General features: G+C 45.6%; 1 protein-coding gene across 2 annotated transcripts; it reads left to right on the forward strand.

The window, feature by feature from the left end:
* The first annotated feature begins 246 nt into the window (after window positions 1–246).
* Window positions 247–21702, forward strand: LOC134408266 (veficolin-1-like). Of its 2 annotated transcripts, none has more exons than XM_063140486.1 (8): window positions 247–484; window positions 2210–2347; window positions 4393–4455; window positions 5668–5712; window positions 15711–15847; window positions 17118–17247; window positions 19992–20126; window positions 21347–21702. In XM_063140486.1, exons 1-8 carry the CDS (start codon window positions 385–387, stop codon window positions 21592–21594), a joined length of 996 nt encoding a protein of 331 aa, XP_062996556.1. In that variant the 5' UTR covers window positions 247–384; the 3' UTR covers window positions 21595–21702. The 2 variants fall into 2 exon arrangements, with proteins under 2 accessions (XP_062996556.1, XP_062996557.1); XM_063140487.1 differs by having other exon boundaries at window positions 248–484; window positions 15714–15847.
* Window positions 21703–21948: the final 246 nt, after the last annotated feature.

Consider the following 21948-nt stretch of genomic DNA (forward strand, 5'->3'; position numbering starts at 1 on the left):
TCTACAGGGCAACTTCCCTTCTTGGCATGACTTCCCTACAAGAAATGTTGAAATACCCTTTCAGCAGATCCAAAGAGCAGAACTGTTGTTAAGCGAAAGAACAAAACCCAGATTCCTGTGAGAATTTTACTGATAAGAGACTGTTGCATAGGTAAAGTGTTTTTAAAGGTCCAAAAGGGCCCTCCAGCTGTCTGAGCTTGCCAACTTACACCGGGTTTTTCCATGGTGACCTGGGAAGACACGGATATTATTGTGCAACCTAGAGGAGTTCAGCATTCTCCGCCTTCTTTCTCCAATTTGCATAATACAAAGTACTTAAGGGCCAACTTATCCTGAGCTGAAAGAGGTTCGTTGGAGGAGCACCGGAGACTGCAGAACGACAAGATGGCAACCTGGACAAGTCTTCTCTTGACTCAAGTGACCGTCATGGTCATGTCTGTAGAGACTGGCTTTGCAGAGGAGACAGCAGCTAGTTGCTGTGCACGTGAGTGTGAATTGGTAGAGGGGGGGACAGGCAAACTTCTGTTTGGAAACGGCAAATAATCAGTACTAATCATTATCTGGCTCTTTGGGGATGGTAATTGGGCATCCTTAATGCAAAAGTCTGCATGGATCAAAAGGGGCTGTGTCCCATAGTTGTGGAGGGTTTTGTTTAGGGTGACCATATGAAAAGGAGGACAGGGCTGCTGTATCTTTAACAGTTGTATTGAAAAGGGAATTTCAGCAGGTGTCATTTGTACATATGGGGAACCTGGTGAAATTCCCTCTTCATCACAACAGCTAAAGCTGCAGGTGCCCTGCCCTCTTTTAAATCTGGTCACTCTAGTATAGCTCCTGCAGCTTTAACTGTTGTAATGAAGAGGGAATTTCACCAGGTTTTCCATATATACAAATGACACCTGCTGAAATTCCCTTTTCTGTGCAACTGTTAAAGATACAGGGGCCCTGTCCTCCTTTCCATAGGGTCACCCTAGTTTTGTTTAGTCTTTTTAAAATAATAATAATGGGTGGACCACTGAAGAAGCTCTGGGGGCCATATTTGCTTCCCTGGACCACTCCACCTCCCAGGGTGTACTGTGGGGTGCCATGGGGCACCTGGGGGGGGAACTTGTTTTTACCAACAACAAAAATGTCCATGGCATGAGTAAAATCCAACTTAGAGTAGGCCCATTGAAATGCGTGGAACTTAAATTAGTCAAGTCCCATTCATTTCAATGGGTCTTCTCTAAGTAGGACTTTGGTTGGATTTTATGCCGTGTTACCACTATGGAGCACTAAACTGGCCAAATATAGCTTCAAAACGAGCTAAATGTGGCTTGTTTGGCACTCCGTAGTGATAACGCAGCTATTTTTTAAAAATATTATTTTTGCTGCAGCTGGGTGTGCGTGCAACCTGTAGGCTGTGTGTTTCCCACCCCTGTTTTAAATAAAGAGATCAGTATTAAATTGGCTTATTCACTGATGTTGGCAGTGGTCTTTCTGAACGCTTGTGTCCAGAACATGTCATTTGGGGAAATTGTTGAAAGCTCTGAATGAGAGTGTGTGACCTTACACGATTGTCCATACTGAGTTTATGTTGATAAGTGTTGATTCTTGTTATAGGTCTATTGTTTGTTAACTATCCCTAGGGTGAGAATGCGGGATATGTAGGTGTGATCTGATTGGCTGAGAGAGTGAGAAGGTGAGGGTGAGGTGTTGAGTTCTATGTAAACTGGGGGCTGTGCCTGTGGGAGGCAGATAGGGATAGAGATTGGTTGCAATTGGGTTTAGATCAGAGTTAGGAGTTTAGGGCCATAAGCTAGACAGGGCGATATCCCAGGGCGATCCCCGGGATCGTCCCTGTTCATTCCCATGACGCACAGGGGATCCCAGGAGCAGGGAGGGATGATCCCTCCCTTTCCCCGGGATCTCGCCCTACCCTTTGAGCCTGCTTTTTCCACAGTCTCAGGCTGATCCCAAGACCGTGGAACATGTGGGCAGGTGTCGCGGTTTGTCCCAGCTCGTCGCTGTTACTCGCGAGGAGCTGGGACCCGCGCATGGGGGTGGGGTGGGTGGGGTGGGAAAACCTTGGTGGAGGCATGTCAGCCTTTTTGGAAAGTGGAAAAATGGCACCAAAACTGGGAAAGCAACAAACTGCAGCCAAGTGCCAGGAAAGCGATTAACCTACGGCCTTATTGAAATCCTTGCATATTTTTTGTCTTCCTTCCAGAGCTGAAAGGCTTGTCCCAGTGTGGGACAGACAAATTCTTTTTCCAGGGCCAGCCGGGCACTCCAGGGATACCTGGCACTCCAGGAGTAAATGGATTCCCGGGAACCAAGGGAGATCCTGGCCCTCTTGGCCCTCCAGGTATGACGTTGCCATCTACATCTAAGCAGAGACCTGTGATTTTCTTGTACAATCAAGCCACGATATGGGCTAGCTCAGTCTTCCTCAACGCGTTGGCCTCCACATGTGTTGGACTGCAACTCCCATCATTCCCAGGCAGCACGCTGGCTCAGGATGATGGGAGTTGCAGTCCAACACATCCGGAAGGCAACAGGTTGGAGAAGGCTGGACTAGGTAGACTGTTCTGATGCTTTCGTGTCGTACAATCACTGCCCCAACAAAAAGGAATAGAAACTAAAAGCAAGGACACCACTTCCTCTGTAGCAAAATGCTTGTTTTAAAATGGGCCAAGATTGGCAAATTATCCTTCCTCTTTCTGGGCACTGCAGGGGCTGGTTGGAATGATGCACAGGGTACACTCAGTACTGTCGTGTTTCTCAGAAAACTTGTGCTTTCGATGGGAGGCAAATGGGCAAATGACGAGGCCTGCTAGGTAATCCACAAAGCTTTTATTAAGCAACAAACATCTCTTCTACCTGAAGAGAGTCTAATCCCTTGGAAACTTCCCCCTAGGCAAAACTATGCAAATTAAGCAAGACAGTTGTCCGATCAAGGAGAACAGGAAGCCTCTTCCCAAACGCCCGTAACTTCAGAGAGCCTGGTGTGGAGGCAGGTTCTGACGCAATCCTAGTCAGACTGACTTTCTCACGCCTTCCTTCCGCTCCATGCGTTTTAGCTTCCAGCGGACCCTAGCATTAGCTAGCTTGTCGGGGCGCTCTCCTCCGGAAGAAAGCTCACTTCCCACTGAGTGTGTAGAATTTGGCCTTGAGGAGATAAGCTCTGGAGAGGGCTGACTCCCAGCGGGTGAATCGCCCATGAAAGCTTCCTCCCCCACTGGTACAGGCTGGCTGATGTCTGGCGCCGCCTTCTCTAGTTCCAAATCTGATTCCGATTGATTACCTGAAACAACTTCTCCCAAAACAGGGGCAGTAGGGTTAGACATAACAAGTATCACCAACCCAAAAAGCTGCAGGAGCCCTGCCCTCTTGACCAGATACAAAAGAGGGCAGGGCTCCTGCTCCTTGAACTGTTGTGAAGAAGAGGAAATTTCACTAGGTGCCTCATATATACCAATGTCACCTGTTGAAATTCCCTTTGCTATGCAACTGTTAAAGATACAAGAGCCCTGCCCTCCTTTTCATATGGTCACCCTACAGTTGATGTAACATAGCATGTGGCAATTCAAGACAGAGGCCCCAGGTTAAGGGCTTTTCTATATGAGGCTTTTAATCCACACTTTTACTGCGGCTTCTGCTTCCAGATTCTTTGCAGGATTAAGATCGGCTTCTTTACAGGTGTTTTTCCCCCCCCTCCATGGGTTTCTTTCCCTGCCTTTCTCTGTGTTTCATTACAGAACCACTAGATGGCAGTGTTGTATAGCAGAATTGTGCAAATATGCGAGAGTCTCATTCTGGCGTTTCTAAATAGCACTACACTTTCCTCGACCTAAAAAAAAAAAAAAAAAGCCAGAGAAATGGTTGCAAAGCACAGGAGAGGCCATGGAGGATGAAGTCTTCATGTAAAGGACCCACAAACTTGTTGGGAATCTCAACGTAGCAGAGTTTAGAAAATCTTTGTTCAAAGAAATACTCACACCAGAGGTTTCTCACTTCAGTACAGAGCTTTACTGAGATATAAAACAGCGTTCTCCAGTATATTCAGTTTCTCCATACACAACACAGCATATCACGGCACGTATATCTCCGAGTTCAGACATGATTAAAATTACAACACTTTATATACACTTTCATATCTACATGACTCATGCAATTGTCCAATTATTCAATTTGCTGAATCTTCATTTCTTATCTGTGACCTTTCCAGATTCTTCATGAGTCACCAGCACCTGTCATGGCTTTATGCCCAAGTCCAAGTCCACCAGGGCTGTAACTAATCTGTGGATAAATTTTGTACCTCAACAAAACTAACCCTGCCATATGCATGATGAATAAAATAGCATAAGAAGGTAACAGCTCTTCTCCACTTCATCTTTCTCTGTTGTTCAGGTGAGAAAGGCTCTGCTGGGGAGTTTGGCAAAGCTGGACCTAAGGGAGATAAAGGAGACAAAGGTAAGGGTACCTTTTTCTTTTCTCATCAACCAGATTAGATGTGATGTTAAGCCCATTGCCTCGTGTGGTGCAGAGTGGTAAAGCAGCAGTTTCTGCAGCTGAAACTCCCCCCACGGCCTGAGTTCGATCCCAGCGGAAGCTGGTTTCAGGCAGCTGGCTCGGGTCGACTCAGCCTTCCATCCTCCCGAGGTCGGTAAAATGAGTACCCAGTTAGCTGGGGGAAAGGTAATAACGGCTGGGGAAGGCAACAGCAAACCACCCCGCTATAAGGCCTGCCAAGAAAACGGTGTCCCTCCAAGAGTCAATAATGACTCAGTGCTTGCACAAGAGGTTCCCTTCCTTTCCTTTAAGCCCATTATTGGCCCTTGCATGCTGCTTTTTCCTTCAATAAATAATTGCAGGGGGTTGATCTCAATCCGAATTGCACTTTGAGGGGGGGGCTTTAAAGCTCTTCCCCCCACACACACACACCATGGTCCTGATCCAGTTTTGTGCTCTTGCAACTGCTGTTAGCCCTGGGGAGAAAGCTACCATTGGCATCAATGGGAGCTTCCCTTGCTATGCAAACAGCTGCTGAAAGGAAGAGGGGATTTGATCAGGCTGCTTAGGAATTGCCAGAAAAGGGGACATGTGCCACTTTAAAAAGAAGACAAAAGAGGATACCCATCTACATAAAAAGTTCATATGCGAATGTATATGTAAACTGTCCAGAGAGCTTGGCTATGGAGCTCATATTGAATGGAGAGGCGGGTAAGAAATAAATTTATTATTATTAATAATAATGATAATAATTAGATGCAAATTTAGAAATGATTATTATAATTAAAATAGAAATTTAATCCATCTCTCCACATTGCAGGAGACTGTGACCGGTTTACTTTATCTTTAAGCTGGTATTGGACTTGAGACAGTCCTTCAAGTAGAGGACACTTTCAAAGAGAGGGTGGTCCTCTGTAAAAGAGGACATGTGGGCACCCTAAGATTGTGGTGGGGGCAAAGGATTAGACCTCTCCCACACACATGCACCACCATCCCAATCCAAATCACACCCCTCCCCACCTGTAAAACACCCACAACCACAAGTACCTATCACAACAGGGTTGGCATCTTGCTCTATTTGGGCCCTCTTTCTGTTGCTACACTTGTGGTGTGTGGTGGCCATGTGTTGCCCTCTCCTTGACCTAACCAGAGGCTATGTTTCTGCACTTACAGGAGATGTCTGTGCTTCCGATGGCCATAACAGCTGCCAGCAGCAAGGTACGGTCTTTCCTTGTTTATTCTGCACCTTGTTTTCGATGTGCATTTGTTGTTTGTTCTGAAAAGTTAAGGCCATAATCCTACACACACTTTCCTGGGAGTAAGCCTCAAGGTTACCTCAAGGAACGTTTCCCCCCTGTACCAATCTGAAATAGATTCTGGAGTAGTGACTATAAGAAGTAAAACAGTAAAAGATACAAAGATTAAAACACTGTTAAGGATTATTTTATTTATTTATTTATTTATTTATTACATTTTTATACCGCCCAATAGCCGAAGCTCTCTTTTTATACTTTTTAAAAAAACAGAATGCTAATAAAAATGTGGCTGTCAGTTAAAGATTGCTTCCTGGAGTAGAACTGTTTTCAGGAGACATCAGAAACAAAACAGCTATTAGCAATTGGCCCTTCATGTTAAAATAGGGTGACCATATGGAAAGGAGGACAGGGCTCCTGTATCTTTAACAGTTGTATAGAAAAGGGAATTTCAGCAGGTGTCATTTGTATGCATGCAGCACCTGGTGAAATTCCCTCTACATCACAACAGTTAAAGCTGCAGGAGCTATACTAGAATGCCCAGATACAAAAGAGGGCAAAGCTCCTGCAGCCTTAACTGTTGTGATGAAGAAGGAATTTCAACAGGTGCTGCATGCCTACAAATGACAACTGCTGAAATTCCCTTTTGTATGCAACTGTTTAAGATACAGAAGCCCTGTCGTCCTTTCCATATGGTCACCCTATGTTAACACATAGTAGCTATTCCCTTCTTTTCTATGGGAATTAGCAAGCCACAAGTCCTGTCCCCCTCTCTCTCTCTCTCTCTCTCACTCACTCAACAACAACAGTTTATTGCAGTCAATAGACCATTCCAACAAAATTACGTACAAAAGGACTGAGCATACAATTAGCTATTAAAAAGACAAGTAATCATAGAGGATCTAATAGAAATGGCCAGGTTCAAAAACTTGGCCACTTGCTCGGTGATTGATTTGTCTGAGTTCCGAAGTAAAAGGGACATTAAGAATTCATTTGGGTGACCAGGAAAAGATTGTAAAATGGGGTTCAGAAGATCATTCCTAGCCCCTTGGTAAAATCTACAGAACAGTGTGAGACGGTTTCCACCTCAGTATTGTTACAGGGACAGCATCTGTTGAGCAGAGGGATTTTGTTGTATCGGCCATCTAAAAGTTTAGAGGGAAGGACGTTAAGTCTGGCTAGTGAGAATGCTCTCCTGTATTTGGGGATTGTTAACCAGCGCAGGTAAGGCATCCCATCTTTGCAAAAGGAGACTGGTAGACCTAGGGACTGTGGGGAGCATGGGCCCCGAGCAGCACTTTGGAGGTCTTGCATGTCTATAACAAACAGCCTCTGTTTCACTAGTGATTTGGCACTAGCTAAATCCCTTGATAGTAACATAGGGGATGACAGGCCTACTGAGTTGATTTTACTTGTCATGGTCTTTGACCAGGGAGATTCAAAATGGTCTAACAGGATCTTGGATACCAGGGAATTTGTTGGAAGTGCCAACTTGCAGCGAAGCCAGAAATGGATCGCATGGATCCAAGCCAGACAGTTAACAGAATTCAGACCAGCCTCTAACTTAAGGACAGCTCCGGAGACACACTTGGGAACACCAAGTAACGCCCTAAGGAAAGATGACTGAATGCCCTCATAGGAGCATTTAGAACACGGGAACCAGATTGGTGCCCCACAGAGAATCTGAGGGATGATTTTGGCCTTGAATACCTGGACAGCTGCCGGGAGGAATTTCCCTCCCCTTGTGAAAAAGAAGCGGGTAATTGCACCTGCATGTTGTTCAGCTTTAATCTTGGAATACTTTCCCTGCTCTCTCCATGAAATGGTTTCATGAAACCATATGCCCAGATATTTATAGGAGCCCACTTGCTCTGAGACTTCTCAATCAATTGAGTAATTGGTTGAAAGAAGGTTTTCAGTACAGTAATTGGCAAAGCCACACAGCAATCTCTTGAGGCCCACCCTAGTCCGCAAAGAGGCAAAGAGGCAGTTCTTTTCCACCAGCATTGCGTCTTCTCGGTGTCGTCCGGCGGAGCTTTTCCGAGTGGTTCGTGGCCTGTTACACTCTGGGCCAGGGCGTGAGATAGTTGAACCCTCGGTAGCACGCTGTGACGAGTTTTCACAGCACTTTGAAGATAAAGTCGCTCAGATTCGTCATGAATTGGACACCACACTTAATGCAGCACCACTAGTAGAGGCGTTCAGAGCGCCGTCCGGCTCAGTTTTATTGGATGAGTTTCAGTTATTGAGGCCCGAGGATGTGGACAAGGTGCTTGGCCAAGTCCGGTCGACCACCTGTGTGCTTGACCCTTGCCCCTCATGGCTCATTACATCAAATAAGGAGGGGATCGCCGGCTGGGTCCAGGAGGTTGTAAATGCCTCCTTGAGAGAGGGAGTGGTGCCGGCCTCTTTAAAAGAGGCGGTAATTAGACCACTCCTGAAGAAGCCTAATCTGGACCCGGAGGAGGTTAACAACTACAGGCCGGTGGCTAATATCCCTTTCCTGGGCAAGGTGCTTGAGCGGGTGGTTGCAGGACAACTCCAGGCACTCTTGAATGAAACGGATTATCTAGATCCATTTCAATCGGGTTTCAGGCCTGGTTTTGGAACAGAAACTGCCTTGGTCGCCCTGTGGGATGACCTCTGTCGGGGGAGAGACAGGGGGAGTGCGACCCTGTTGGTTCTCCTGGACCTCTCAGCGGCCTTCGATACCATCGACCATGGTATCCTTCTGGATAGGTTGTCTCAGGGTGACCATAGGCACCGGTTTACTCCGGTAACCACCGGGGAAAACGCACGATCCGGAGGATCCGGAGTGGGCCGCTGAAACACCGGGGCGGGGGGGGGGGGACTCAGCCGCGGCCGCCCTTACCTGCCTGCAGCGTTTTTGCACGGTGGCCATCTTATAATCTTTATAATCCAAGGCAAGCACGGCAGAGGCGGACGGAGGCGGCGAGGTGGAGGGCAATCTGCGGCCGCTGTCACCACCGGCCCGCCGCCGCCGCCGCCGCCGCGAACACAGCAGCAAGCGGAACCATCGAGGCGGGCGGCGCGGCCTGGCGCGGCCCGTCCCGGCACGGCCGCAGCAGCCGCAGCGGCAAGCAGGCAGACATCGAGGCGGCCGGCGCGGCCCGGCGCAGCCTGGCCGGCGCAGCTAGGCGCGGCCTGGCCGGCGCGGCCTGGCTGACGCGGCCGGGCACGGCCCGGCCGCAGGCAGCCGCAGCATCAAGGGGAACCATCAAGGCGGGCAGCGCGGGCCGGCGCTGCGCGGCCCGGCCGCAGCAGCAAAGGCAAGCAGGCAGGCATCGAGGCGGCCGGCACGGCCCGGCGCAGCCAGGCGCAGCCTGGCTGGCGCGGCCTGGCGCGGCCCAGCCGCAGGCAGCCGCAGCATCAAGGAGGATCCATCAAGGCGGCGGGCAGCGCGGGCCGGCGCTGCGCGGCCTGGCGCGGCCCGGCGGCAAGCAGGCAGGCATCGAGGCGGCCGGCGCGGCCCGGCGCAGCCAGGCGCGGCCTGGCCCGCCCGGCCGGCGCGGCCTGACGCGGCCCGGCCGCAGGCAGCCGCAGCATCAAGGAGGAACCATCAAGGCGGGCAGCGCGGGCCGGCGCAGCGCGGCCTGGCGCGGGCCGGCCGCAGCAGCAAAGGGAGGCGGGCGGCGCGGCCCAGCACGGGCCGGCCGCAGCAGCAAGCGGAACCATCGAGGCGGGCGGCGCGGCCTGGCGCGGCCCGTCCCGGCGCGGCCGCAGCGGCAGCCTCGGCATGGCCTGGCGCGGCCCGACCCGGCGCGGCCTGGTGCGGTGCAAGCCGCCGCTTGTGCCACCCGCCCGCCGCCGCTTGTGGCAAGGCAACGGGGGGGGGCAGAACAAGCAGTGGGGGGGGGGAAGCAGCCTGGTGGCAGACCAAGGTGGTCATCAGGAGGACAAGGGAGGGAAGCCATAAGGGGACAACCTGGCAGGGCAAGGGGCGTGGGCCGGTCAAGCGGAAGCGGAAGAAGGCGGAGGACATCCAACAGCCACGCACCAGGCAGCAGCAGGACACGAGGTGAGGAGGGAGGAGGCAACTTTGCAACGACAACGTAGGAAAAGGTAGGACAAGGCAAGGCCTCCATCCTCCCTAATTTGGCATGGGGGTGGTGATAATAATAATAATATAATAATAATAATAAAATATAATAATAATAATAATAATAATAATAATAATAATAATAATAATAATAATAATAATAATGGTGAGGTGGAGGGGGGAGAGGCTGGGACACAGGGCTAGGGAAAGGCGGGGGGGGGGGAGGCTAGAGCTTGAGAGAGGGGCTTCATTGCTTCAGCCACTTTAAAATGGCTATTTTACAAGTTTTGTCCCTGAAAAATGGAAATGGTGATGTAATGTTAAAAATGCTCCTTCTCTTCCATTTGTCCATATTTTTAAAGTGCTAAATACAATGAAGTATATTAAAGCTCCTCTGAGTGTACACAGAGTGTGTTTCCATTATTATTATTATTATTGCAGGACTTTTCCCCATGCTAGATGGCTGGGCTCCCATGCTGGATGTACATTTGACCAAGGCTTGGGGTCCAGGGAAACTAGCCCAAGTTGCAAGACCATGCAAACTTATTTCCCAGTATCTACGTGTCCAGATAATGGGTGGTGATGCTAATAAAACTCCTTCTGCTGGTGATGTGATAATGGGTGGTGATAATGTTAAAAATGCTCCTTACAATCATTAGATTGTAAGCCTATGCGGCAGAGACTTGCTATTTACTGTTTACTCTGTACAGCACCATGTACATTGATGGTGCTATATAAATAAACAATAATAATAATAATAATAATAATAATAATAATAATAATCATCTTGCTGTTGATAATGGGTGGTGATGCTATAGTAAGGCTCCGTCTCTTGCATGGTGATTTTAATATTAATAAGGCTGCGTCTCTTGCCGGTGTTGTAATGCATGGTGATTTTAATATTAATAAGGCTCCGTCTCTTGCTGTTGATGCTGATAATATGATATTAATAATGCCAGTTATCCTTTACTTTTCCTTGTGCCATAATATAATTATGTGCCATAATATAATTCCTTGTGCCATGGAGATAATAGATTAGCATTGAACCTGCAAAAACCATTATCTTTAATGGAAACTGCTCTGGGCCTTTAAACCCAGTAGCTATGCATTGCATTGCAAATGCAAGATCAAAGTTATAAAGGTGGCCATTCATGACTTTAGACATTCTAAACCTTATCATTTTCTTGCCAGTAATTTTACATGTTGTCTGAAAGTGTTTTCATGTGATAGACATCTTGATATCTAACAACTGCCCTGCATCTTCACTGCTACTCACATAGCTCTCCAGACAAGGAAACAGTTGTGTAAAATGTACTTGAGTCTTGAATCTTACCTGCTTCTGAAAAATGGATGCTTTAAATCCATATACTTATGCTATACTGTGTAGTGGCACGGTTTTTAGGGTGAGCTGAAATAGGTGACGTGTTTGAGATTGCATTTAAAAGGAACTTGCCTGTGAATTGTAGCTAACTGCTTTGAAGGTGGTTTTGTTTTATTGTGTTGAACATACACTTAATGTGGATTCTTTGGTGTTCAATACAACTGAACTTTAAAATTAAGAATTGCAGTATGTCCAGATTATTTTTGCCTTGGACAAGAAGTTATACAGTTTTTCAAAGTTGAAATCTATGTTAAGGGAAGTGTTGTTGTTGTTGTAGTTCTGTCCCTTTTTCCTGCATTTCACGACAGTAACAGATTTGTTGTAGGATTCAGAGATGCTCAGTGATCTCTTACTGTCTTGTCTTTTAGATTTTGGTTTACAACACTGCATAAATACATTATCATGCCAAAAACGAAGTGCAAGTTCACACCACAGCTGATGGCCAAATTTACCTGCTTCAAGAAGGGTCGTGATGAGAATGAGGCTGAGTGCACCATATGCAGGCCTGGCACTTACGTGTCTGTTGCACATAAAGCTGCTTTGGATTTGCAAAACCATGTGGACTCAGCGAAGCACAGGGCGGCTGTTCGAGGAGAAAAGTCTTCTTGCAAAGTGACTGATTTCTTTGTGAAACCAGGAACCAAAACGGAGGATGAGATCACTGCATCGGAGGGTACAATGGCCTTCCACACTGTGATGCATCACCACACCTTTAGATCAATGGACTGCACCTCTGACTTGCTCAAGACACTATTCCCTGACTCAGAACTAGCCCGGAAGTTTGCAAGTGCTCGCACCAAGACAGAAGCAATTGTGAGCTCTGTGCTTGCACCACAGTCTGTGGAATATGCCCTGCAAGCAATGAAAGACTACAACATTCCATACTGTGGAGTCTCAACGGATGCAAGCAACCATGGTGCGGTGAAAATATTTCCAGTTCTAGTTCAGTATTTTGACTGGAAGAATGGTGGGTTGCAGTCCAAGCTCATCGAACTGAAAAACACACCAAATGAGACAGCAGATACAATTGCAAACTATGTGAAGGGCACTCTGGAGAAGAACGGCTTGTTGGAGAAGTGCATTGCCTTCACAGGTGACAACTGCAATACCATGTTTGGTGGACTACGGCGGGCTGAGCAAGGGAATAACGTCTTTGCAAACTTGAAAAGGCTGCTGCAGAAGACCACTTTGATTGGTGTGGGTTGCTCAGCACACATTTTGAACAATTGTGTACATTACGGGGCACAGAAACTAGATGTGAAAGTGGATACTAATATTTCTAACATATACCAATACTTCCACATTTACACAGTGAGAACAGAGAGTCTGAAGGAGTTTTGCCATTTTGTGGAAATTGACTATAAACAGATGCTTTCCCACTCCAGGACACGGTGGCTATCCTTATTCCCTGCAATAACAAGGCTACTACAGATGTTTCCAGCCGTGAAGTCCTTCTTTCTTTCTCTAGACGATCCACCTCCTGAGATCCAGAAGTTCTTTGAAGACAGCTTCAGCGAGATCTACCTCTGGCACATGCACGCACTCTTGAGCATGTTCCACAAATACATCGAGGAGCTGGAGCGTGAGAGCAACTCCGTGGTGGAAGTGTTGAAATGTTTGGACTCTGTCATGTACGTCCTCCGTGAACGGGAGACCAACAATTTTTTGTCTCTTAAAGTTAGGGAACTCCTGGGGAAAAATCGCAGGGAGGGACTTGATGCACGGTGTGACTCATTCTGTGCCCAAGTAAATCAGCAGTACAAGAGGTGCATTGACTATCTCCAGAAGTGGATGAGACCCCTAGAAGAGTTCTCAATATTCAAATGGATTGCCCTGACTGAGGAACCAAAATGGGCTGATGTGCAGACTACCATGGAGTACTTGACAGAGAAGGGAGTGGTCATTAATGATGTCAGTTGCTTTGATCAGTTTGCAAATCTGAAAAAATATTTTGAAAGTATGTGTGATGACGTTGACTTCAAAGACTTGATGGCACATCAAAAGTGGACTAAATTTTTTGAAAGTTCAAAAACTGCAGATTACTACTCTGAACTGCTGAAGATCGCACAGTTCTTTTATGCAATTCCGTCACACAATGCAAATGTGGAACGTATCTTCTCGATGATGGAAACACAGTGGACGAAAGAAAGGAGCCAGTTGTCTGTGGAGACACTGAAAGGACTCTTACAGCTTAAATATAATTACAAGAATTGGACTTGCAAGCAGTTTTACCGTTTCCTGTTAAACACTCCACCCCTTTTAAAAAAAATAAGGTCTGGTGAAAAATATTCCAGGCCATGTCAGGAAGAAAAGTCTTAGAATTTGTACAGGAAATAAAAATATGTTAAATTCTGAAACTGCATATTAGGCATTGTATTTTATATTGTATTTTGTATTTGTGTTTTTAGTCTTGATGTTTTATTACTTTTTTATGGTTTCAATTTTTGTGGCAATACAGGCTAAAAGCCTATTGAAAGAAGTTTATGGCAATTGATAAAATATTGCTGAGATTTTGTGATTATATGTTTCTACAATTGTATATTGTTTTTCAAATGCCAAGCCAGGGTGGACCTCCTGGGTGGGTTACGCAGACCACCAATTGGGAACCACTATTCTAATGTGTTCTATGACTGTTGTGGTTGTTTATTAAGTTATAAAAATAAAGAAATAGTTTTATATAAGTGTTAATTCTTTTTTTAGTATTTAATACATTATTATAGTAGTTGTGTGCCTTTGGCACTCATTGGTTGCTATCATTTACTTTTTGTGAACCACCCAGAGAGCTTCGGCTATTGGGCAGTATAAAAATGTAATAAATAAATAAATGTGACCGAGGCCACACCCCCTTGGGGGCCGGACATGTTGAGTTGGCTCCGCCTTGGGGGTGGGCATGTTGGGGTGGCCACGCCTCCTGAGGGCGGCCATTTTGTCCTCCTTTTTGGTTTCCAAAATATGGTCACCCTAGGTTGTCTGAGCTGGGAGTTGGAGGTACTGCGTTGCAGTGGTTCCGCTCCTACTTGGATGGCCGATTCCAGAAGGTGGTGCTGGGGGATTATTGCTCTGTGCCGTGGCTCCTAAGCCGCAGGGCTCTGTTTTATCCCCTATGCTGTTTAACATATACATGAAGCCGCTGGGGGAGGTTATCCGGAGATGTGGACTGAGGTGTCATCAATATGCGGATGACACCCAGCTCTACCTTTCCTTTTCATCAAACCCAGGTGAGGCAGTGGCTGTTCTGAACCAGTGCCTGGGCACGGTAATGGACTGGATGAGGGCTAACAAACTGAGACTCAATCCAGACAAGACGGAGGTACTGTTAGCGGGTGGTTCATTTGTCCGGCGAGGTGATGTTTGCCCTGTCCTGGACGGGGTTGCACTCTCTCTAAAGGATCGGGTCCGTAGTTTGGGGGTGCTCTTCGATCCAGAACTGTCACTTGAGGCACAGGTGAACTCAGTGGCAAAGAGCACCTTTTATCAGCTTAGGCTGATATACCAACTGCGCCCTTATCTGGACAGTGATAGCCTAGCTACAGTTATCCATGCTCTGATAACCTCTCGTTTGGATTACTGCAATGCGTTATACGTGGGGCTGCCTTTGAAAACGGTCCGGAAGCTTCAGCTGGTACAAAACAGGGCAGCCCGTTTACTAACAGGGACTGGCTGGCGAGATCACATTACGCCAGTCCTTTTACAACTTCATTGGCTGCCAGTCCAGGTCCGGGCCCGATTCAAAGTGCTGGTATTGACATTTAAAGCCCTAAACGGTTTGGGGCCAGGTTATTTGAAGGAACGCCTCCTCCCATATGTACCTACCCGGACCTTAAGATCATCTACAGGGGCCCTTCTCCGTGAGCCCCTGCCAAAGGAAGTGAGGCAGGTGGCTACTAGGAGGAGGGCTTTCTCCGCTGTGGCACTCCGGTTGTGGAATGAGCTCCCCAGAGAGGTCCGCCTGGCGCCTACACTGTACTCCTTTCGTCGCCAGCTGAAGACCTTTTTATTCACTCAGTATTTTAACACTTAATTTTAACTTAAATTTAAATTATACTGTTTTAACTCTGTATTTTAACCTTATATCAATTTTGCTGCGTGGTTTTATCCTGGTTGTGCTTTTTATATTGTATTTTGTATTTGTATTTTTAACTTGTTGGTTGTTTTATGATGATTTTAATTTTTGTGAACCGCCCAGAGAGCTTCGGCTATTGGGCGGTATAAAAATGTAATAAATAAATAAATAAATAAATAAAATAAATAGTCTGAGATATCAGAACAGCATCGTCTGCATACAGAAGAAGAGAGACTTTGGTATGCTGTATCTTGGGTGGATGGGATGGTAATGGCTCCAATGCATGAGGGAGGTCTGCCAGATACAAGTTAAATAGAAGAGGAGCAAGCACACAGCCTTGTCTTACCCCACAGGATGCAGCAATCTCTTTTGTGTAATGACCTTGTGGGCTGCAGCGGACCTGAGCAGTGGTTCTCTCTCACTCACACACACACACACATCTTATGATTGCCTTTTCAGAAGGGACCAGAGCCAGCAACTGCAAAGAGCTTCTAGACCTGGGCGAGTCCCTCAGTGGCTGGTACACCATCTTCCCTACAACCAACAAATCACTGACTGTCTTCTGTGACATGGAGACTGATGGAGGAGGCTGGCTGGTGAGTCTTTCTACTCCTGTCCAACTTAACGTTTGATCTAAAAGGAAGAATGAGACCAATATACCCACACATCATATCGCTCTGCCCGAGGGACAAAAGACCCCAGCAGCCATAACATTCTTAATGATATTGTTATAATTAAGAGCGAGACCTTTTTTCTGGCAGGTTCCTACACCTAGGCCTGGCATGCAGACATTTAATCACGTGAAGCTTTTTCCAACATATCATTTTTGTGCCAGAAAAAAACTTTGCCTACTACTACTACTACTAAATTTATTTCTTACCCGCCTCTACATTTTGATCGAGGTAGGGAGAACTTGAGAACTACAAGTTCAACCGCAGCTTTTAAAGCTCAACTAAAAACTTTTCTTTTTCCTAAAGCTTTTAAAACTTGATGTTGTGCAGACTTCTACCGTTACTTTCTACTGTTAGTTTTACCCTACCCTGTGCCTGCTTACCCTACCCTGTACCTGTTTGCATTCTCTTCCCCTCCTTATTGTTTTACTATGATTTTATTAGATTGTAAGCCTATGCGGCAGGGTCTTGCTATTTACTGTTTTACTCTGTACAGCACCATGTACACTGATGGTGCTATATAAATAAATAAATAATAATAATAATAATAACAGTAAACGGTAAAATACATAAATCTGAATTAAAACATAATATACACTGTTAAAACATCCTGAAAAACATTCTTAAAGCATCTTAAAATTCCACTGGATAGGCCTGCCAGAAGAGATCAGTCTTTATAGCTTTCTTGAATGCTAGTAGACTGTTAAGTTGACGAGTTTCATCCGGCAGGCCATTCCACAGTCTGGGAGCAGCAGAAGAGAAGGTCCTCTGGGTAACAGTTGTTAATCTAGTTTTTGCTAGCTGAAGTAGTTTTTCCCAGAGGACCTGAGTGTGTGGGGTAGCCTGAACCCAAGCCATGTAGGGCTTTAAAGGTGATAACCAACACTTTATACTTTGCTTGGAAACTAATTGTCAGCCAATGAAGAGATTTTAAAACTGGTGTAATATGGTCACCTCTAGGTGTACCAGTGACCAGCCTGGCTGCCATATTTTGAACTAGTTGAAGTTTCCAGACTAGGCACAAAGGTAGCCCTACATAGAGCGCAATGCAGAAATCAAATCTAAATATATGTCACACAAGACATTATAGGCACAGGAACAGAGTTGGGGGAGCAGTTGGGAATGCTACAGAATAACAAAATCTGCTTGTACAACCAGTAGTTAGAGCAGAAAATGTGATCTGTTATCCTCCCAGGTGTTCCAGAGGCGCCAGGATGGATCAGTCAATTTCTATCGTGGCTGGGAATCCTACAAGAGGGGATTTGGGAACCAAGCATCAGACTTCTGGCTGGGCAACGACAACATTCATTTGTTGACTAGCTCCGGTAAGTCACCTTTTGTGTGTCAGCTGACAATGGATTTTATTTCTTAATGCTGCAGCTCGGCTGTTGTCTGGAGCTGCCCCTTTCCAGCATGTAAGGAACTGCTGAGGGGACTGCACTGGCTGCCTATTCGCTACCGGGCCAGGTTTAAGGTTCTTGTACTTGTGTACAAAGCCCTAAACAACTTGGGACCAGGATACCTGAGAGAGCGCCTTCTCCCTTACCAACCTGCCCGGTCACTGAGGTCATCCGAGGGCCTGCTCCTGGTGGTTCCACCTAGATCCATCCTCCGATTGGAATCCACCAGGGGAAGAGCCTTCAGCGTGGTGGCCCCCCTCCTGTGGAACTCCCTGCCTCTGGAGGTCAGGCAGGCGCCAACCTTGTACTCCTTTCGGCGCCTCCTGAAAACATCTTTATTCCAAGAAGCCTTTCTTTAACATGCAGCCTTGGATTTCTGTGTTGTTGTTGTTTTGCTTCTTTTTAAATTTTGTTTTAACTGTTTTATTCTGTTTTTATTTTCATTTTACCTTGTACACCGCTCCGAAATTTTTTTCAATGAGGAGCGGTATATAAATATTCTAAATAAATAAATAAATAAATAAATTTTATTTATTTTATTTAAAATATTTCTTAGCCACCTTTCAGGGCAGAAGCACTCCCAAGGTGGCTTACAGTAATAAAATGCATAAAACAGTTAAAATATTAAAGCGATAAAAACATAAACACAATAAAATAGCAATAAAATACCAACCTGCTCGGTAACTGAGGTCATCCGATGGTCTTCTCCTGGTGGTCCCACATAGATCCATTATTTGATTGGAGTCCACCAAGGGAAGAGCCTTCAGCGTGGTGGCCCCCCTCCTGTGGAATTCCCTGCCTCTGGAGGCCAGGCAGGCGCCAACTTTGTACTCCTTTCGCGCCTCCTGAAAACATCATTATTCCAGGAAGCCTTTCCTTAATGTCCAGCCATGAGTCACTGTTTTTGCTTCTTTTAAAATCTGTTTTAAGTGTTTTATTCTGTTTTTATTTTCATTTTATCTTGTACCCCGCTCCGAAATTTTTAATGGGGAGCAGTATATAAATATTGTAAATACATAAATAAATAAATAAATAAATAAATAATAAAACCAACAATAAAAGGCAACAGTGAAACTGCTGGGTACATAGAACAAACTGGGGAAATGCTCACAACTGAGCAAGAATGCTTGATAGAAAGGTTCTATCCATCCAACTCTCACGTAGGAGCCATTCTAGAATAGTTGTGCAGATAATCCACACTCATGACTGTGTACACTGTGAAGAAGTACGAGTGAGTACAATAAGGGAACTGTCATGACCCCCTTCCCCAGCCCTTGGGTCTTCCAGTGTCCAGCAGAGGATTCTGATGAGGATGGGGGTAGGACTGTCGGTACCTTACGCAGGACCCTCCTGCCCAGAGGACACAACCTCTGCCATCATCAACTAGCTCAGAGGATGAGTCCGTGGCAGAATCACCATCTCTCCAGCCTTGCAGAAGTCTCAGGCAACAAAATCAAGTGAAGGCCCTTTAACAATCTGGTCAGCTCCTCCAGGAGGGACAGAGCTGAACACACTACAGCTCTTGTCAGTTTGCATAAGGATTCAGTTGGCTTTAGCTACGTGCTGAGACAACATCCTCCTATGTTTCTAGTAGGAAGGAGCTCCAGCCAACAAAGCTCACTGTGAGCTATCCGTGGTCCTGACTGCAGCTGCCAAGAGTGCAGCTGCCTTTGCCTAGCTGATTGTGCCTAATGCATTTGCCTTGACCACACTTTATGTACCTGACTCAATCATGCCTGCCTTGACCTGACTGTTTGATATAGACCAGACCTCCTTGCCCAAATTTGACTCTGTCAGATGACATTAGCTTTCCTACAAGCTTCAGGTACCACAAAATGGGACAAGAACTTATAGATCATTCATCTTAATGAATTTGGATACAAACTGACTTTATCCGCACATCTATCAGCTTTTATACTTCCCAAATATTCTGACACAGCTCAAAAAAAATTCTTTTAAAACATTTTTTTGAGAGAAAATGCTTTTTTGAGTGTGTGTATATATATATATATATATATATATATATATATATGTTACAAATCATCATTATTATGCATCACATTGGATAGCAGAAATAGTTATACTCCATTTGCTGTGGTGTGATGCTGATGTATACAATGTAAACTTAATGTAATATCTCTTGTTCCTATTCACTCCCAAATGTGCAACTGTAATCGTGTGAATCAGAAGAGTTTCAGAAGTTCTCTTCCTTGGTTCTTCTCTTGCAGCTGAAGTGGGATAGACTTTAGGATCATAGAAGGGAAGGGGTGTGAGTGGAGAGTTGCTGCAGGACCTGAAGTTGGTGTGGCCTGATTGCTGATTGTTCTCAGCAATCAGTGGCCTGATTGTTGTTGGCTTCCCAGCGACCTCATTCTGCTTCCTGACTTGGAGCTGAGCAGAAGCAGAGACAAGCAAGCTGGCCCAGCTGAACTAGAAGCTAGAAAAGAAAACCCTGGCCCTCCTCTGTGTGACAACCTTTCAAGTATTTGCAGAGTGCTATCATGTCTCCCCCTCAATCTTCTCTTCTCCAGGCTAAACATGCCCAGTTCTTTTCATTCCAACTTAAGCAAGAGCTGCTACAATGAACTCTTGCATCACTGGGCTGTTCCAGGGGTCTTTCCTTTCTTGCTCAATGTGATCCCATAACCTTCTTCTGTGCTTGCAATTAGGGACACACCAACTGCGAATCGATGCAGAGGACTTCAGCAGTGTCAAAACGTTTGCCCTGTATAATGACTTTAAAATCCTGAGTGAGAAGGAAAACTACAGTCTGAACCTGGGCTCCTACTCCAGTGGTGACATGGGTGAGTTGCAGGGAAAACCAAATTAGCCCTACTTAGCTGGTGAGATAGACATTTCCTATTGCTGCCAAGCATTTGCCACGTTTGTGCAAATTATGCCAACCCAAGGCACAGTCCTTCACAACTCCACGTTATCCCTCTGTGCTGTACAGCAATGCATCCGAACAAGCTGCTCTAAGGAACACTTGGTTCCACCTCTAACCCAACCCATATCTTCATAATTTTGTGTATTTACAAAGTGAAGGTCACAGGCTCTCTTACTTCCTCTGATAAATGACTCAGTGCCTGGCCTGGGCCAATAGAAATGGAGACCAAATGGGATCTCTGAGAAACAGGTAGGGGGTATCAACATGCTTAGATGAACCCTGAGGTTTGCAGAAATACAAACATATTTATTTTAAAAAACAAAAACAAAATGAGGCACACATACAATCAACCCAATGAAAAATGAACATGTTCAGTTGTCCCTGGAGCTGTAGAAGGCTGAATATCAGGTATAAAAGAAAAACAGAAAATGGGGAGGGGAAGGGGAATTGGCTTGCATGAGCATATTATCTTTTAAAATATCCTGGAGAATGACATGGCTGGCTGGAATGTGAACCAGGAGTTCTCCTGTTGATGAATGAGGATGTATGTATTACATTTATATACCGCCCCATACCCAAAGCTCTCTGGGCGTTTTACAAAAGTTAAAAACAGTGAACATTAAAAAGTATACAAAATTTAAAACCATCAAAACAACAGTATAAAAACAATGGTATCCGTTTAAAAACAACAGTTCTGGGGTCCATTAAAAACAAACAAACTTAGCGTTGTCCACTTGAGCCCAAAGCTCTCTGGGCGGTTTACAAAAGTTAAAAACAGTGAACATTAAAAAGTATACAAAATTTAAAACCATCAAAATTAAAAAAAAAACAGTATAAAACAACACTATCCATTTAAACAACAGTTTTGGGGTCCATTAAAAAACAAACAAACTTAGCGTTGTTAAATGCCTGGGAGAAGAGAAAAGACTTGACCTGGCGCCGAAAAGATAACAATGTTGGTGCCAGGTGAGCCTCATCGGGGAGATCATTCCATAATTGGGGGCCACCACTGAAAAGGCCCTCTCCCTTGTTGCCATCCTCCAAGCTTCTCTTGGAGTACCGAGCTTCCACTTGTATCTTGCGCAGAGAGACCATCTAAATATCCTGAGTAAAGTTAGCATTTCCCCCTCCTTACAGGAGATTCTCTCTCATCGCACAACCAGCAGCCATTTTCAACGCTGGACAAAGATCACGACAAAAGTGCCTCCAACTGTGCTGAAATCTACAAGGGCGCCTGGTGGTACGAAGACTGTCATCAGTCTAATCTCAATGGACTCTACCTCAAAGGCGAACACAGCTCTTATGCCAATGGCATCAACTGGTCTTCTGGGAAGGGATATAATTACTCTTACAAATATGTGGACATGAAAATAAGACCAGAGTAGGTAGTGAAGGGTGAATGGATACCTTTAGAGCAGGGAGCTTGGCTTGGCTTTAACTCTAATTTAGCTTTTATCCCTCAGGGAGGGAGGGACACAAGTGTCCATTTTGGTTTCTCTCCAGTTTTCATTGTTCCGGTCTAACATTTGTCCAAAACATTGAGATTTTTTCTCGTCTTAAGAGTGGTTCATCCTGAATGTTGAGTTGCTGGTTTTGAAGCATGCATGAAAATTCAAACAGGTCTTTGTGCCCATTTCTCCTAATGTAGTATGCAACTTTGCCTAAGATACACAGTTTTTGCAAGCTATGTTCCTAATACAAAGCCTTCTTGAACGTTACTTTCACTAATAAACAAATTT

The sequence above is a fragment of the Elgaria multicarinata genome, chromosome 13 (genome assembly GCF_023053635.1).
Source record: "Elgaria multicarinata webbii isolate HBS135686 ecotype San Diego chromosome 13, rElgMul1.1.pri, whole genome shotgun sequence".
NCBI lineage: Eukaryota > Metazoa > Chordata > Lepidosauria > Squamata > Anguidae > Elgaria > Elgaria multicarinata.

What these genes read in the sequence shown, in the direction of transcription:
- LOC134408266 (XM_063140486.1), top strand. Translation starts at nt 385, where the DNA reads ATGGCAACCTGGACAAGTCTTCTCTTGACTCAAGTGACCGTCATGGTC. An exon ending in TGGCCCTCTTGGCCCTCCAG is followed by an intron (nt 2,348 to 4,392) that starts GTATGACGTTGC and finishes TCTGTTGTTCAG; the next exon opens with GTGAGAAAGGCTCTGCTGGG. An exon ending in TAACAGCTGCCAGCAGCAAG is followed by an intron (nt 5,713 to 15,710) that starts GTACGGTCTTTC and finishes TTGCCTTTTCAG; the next exon opens with AAGGGACCAGAGCCAGCAAC.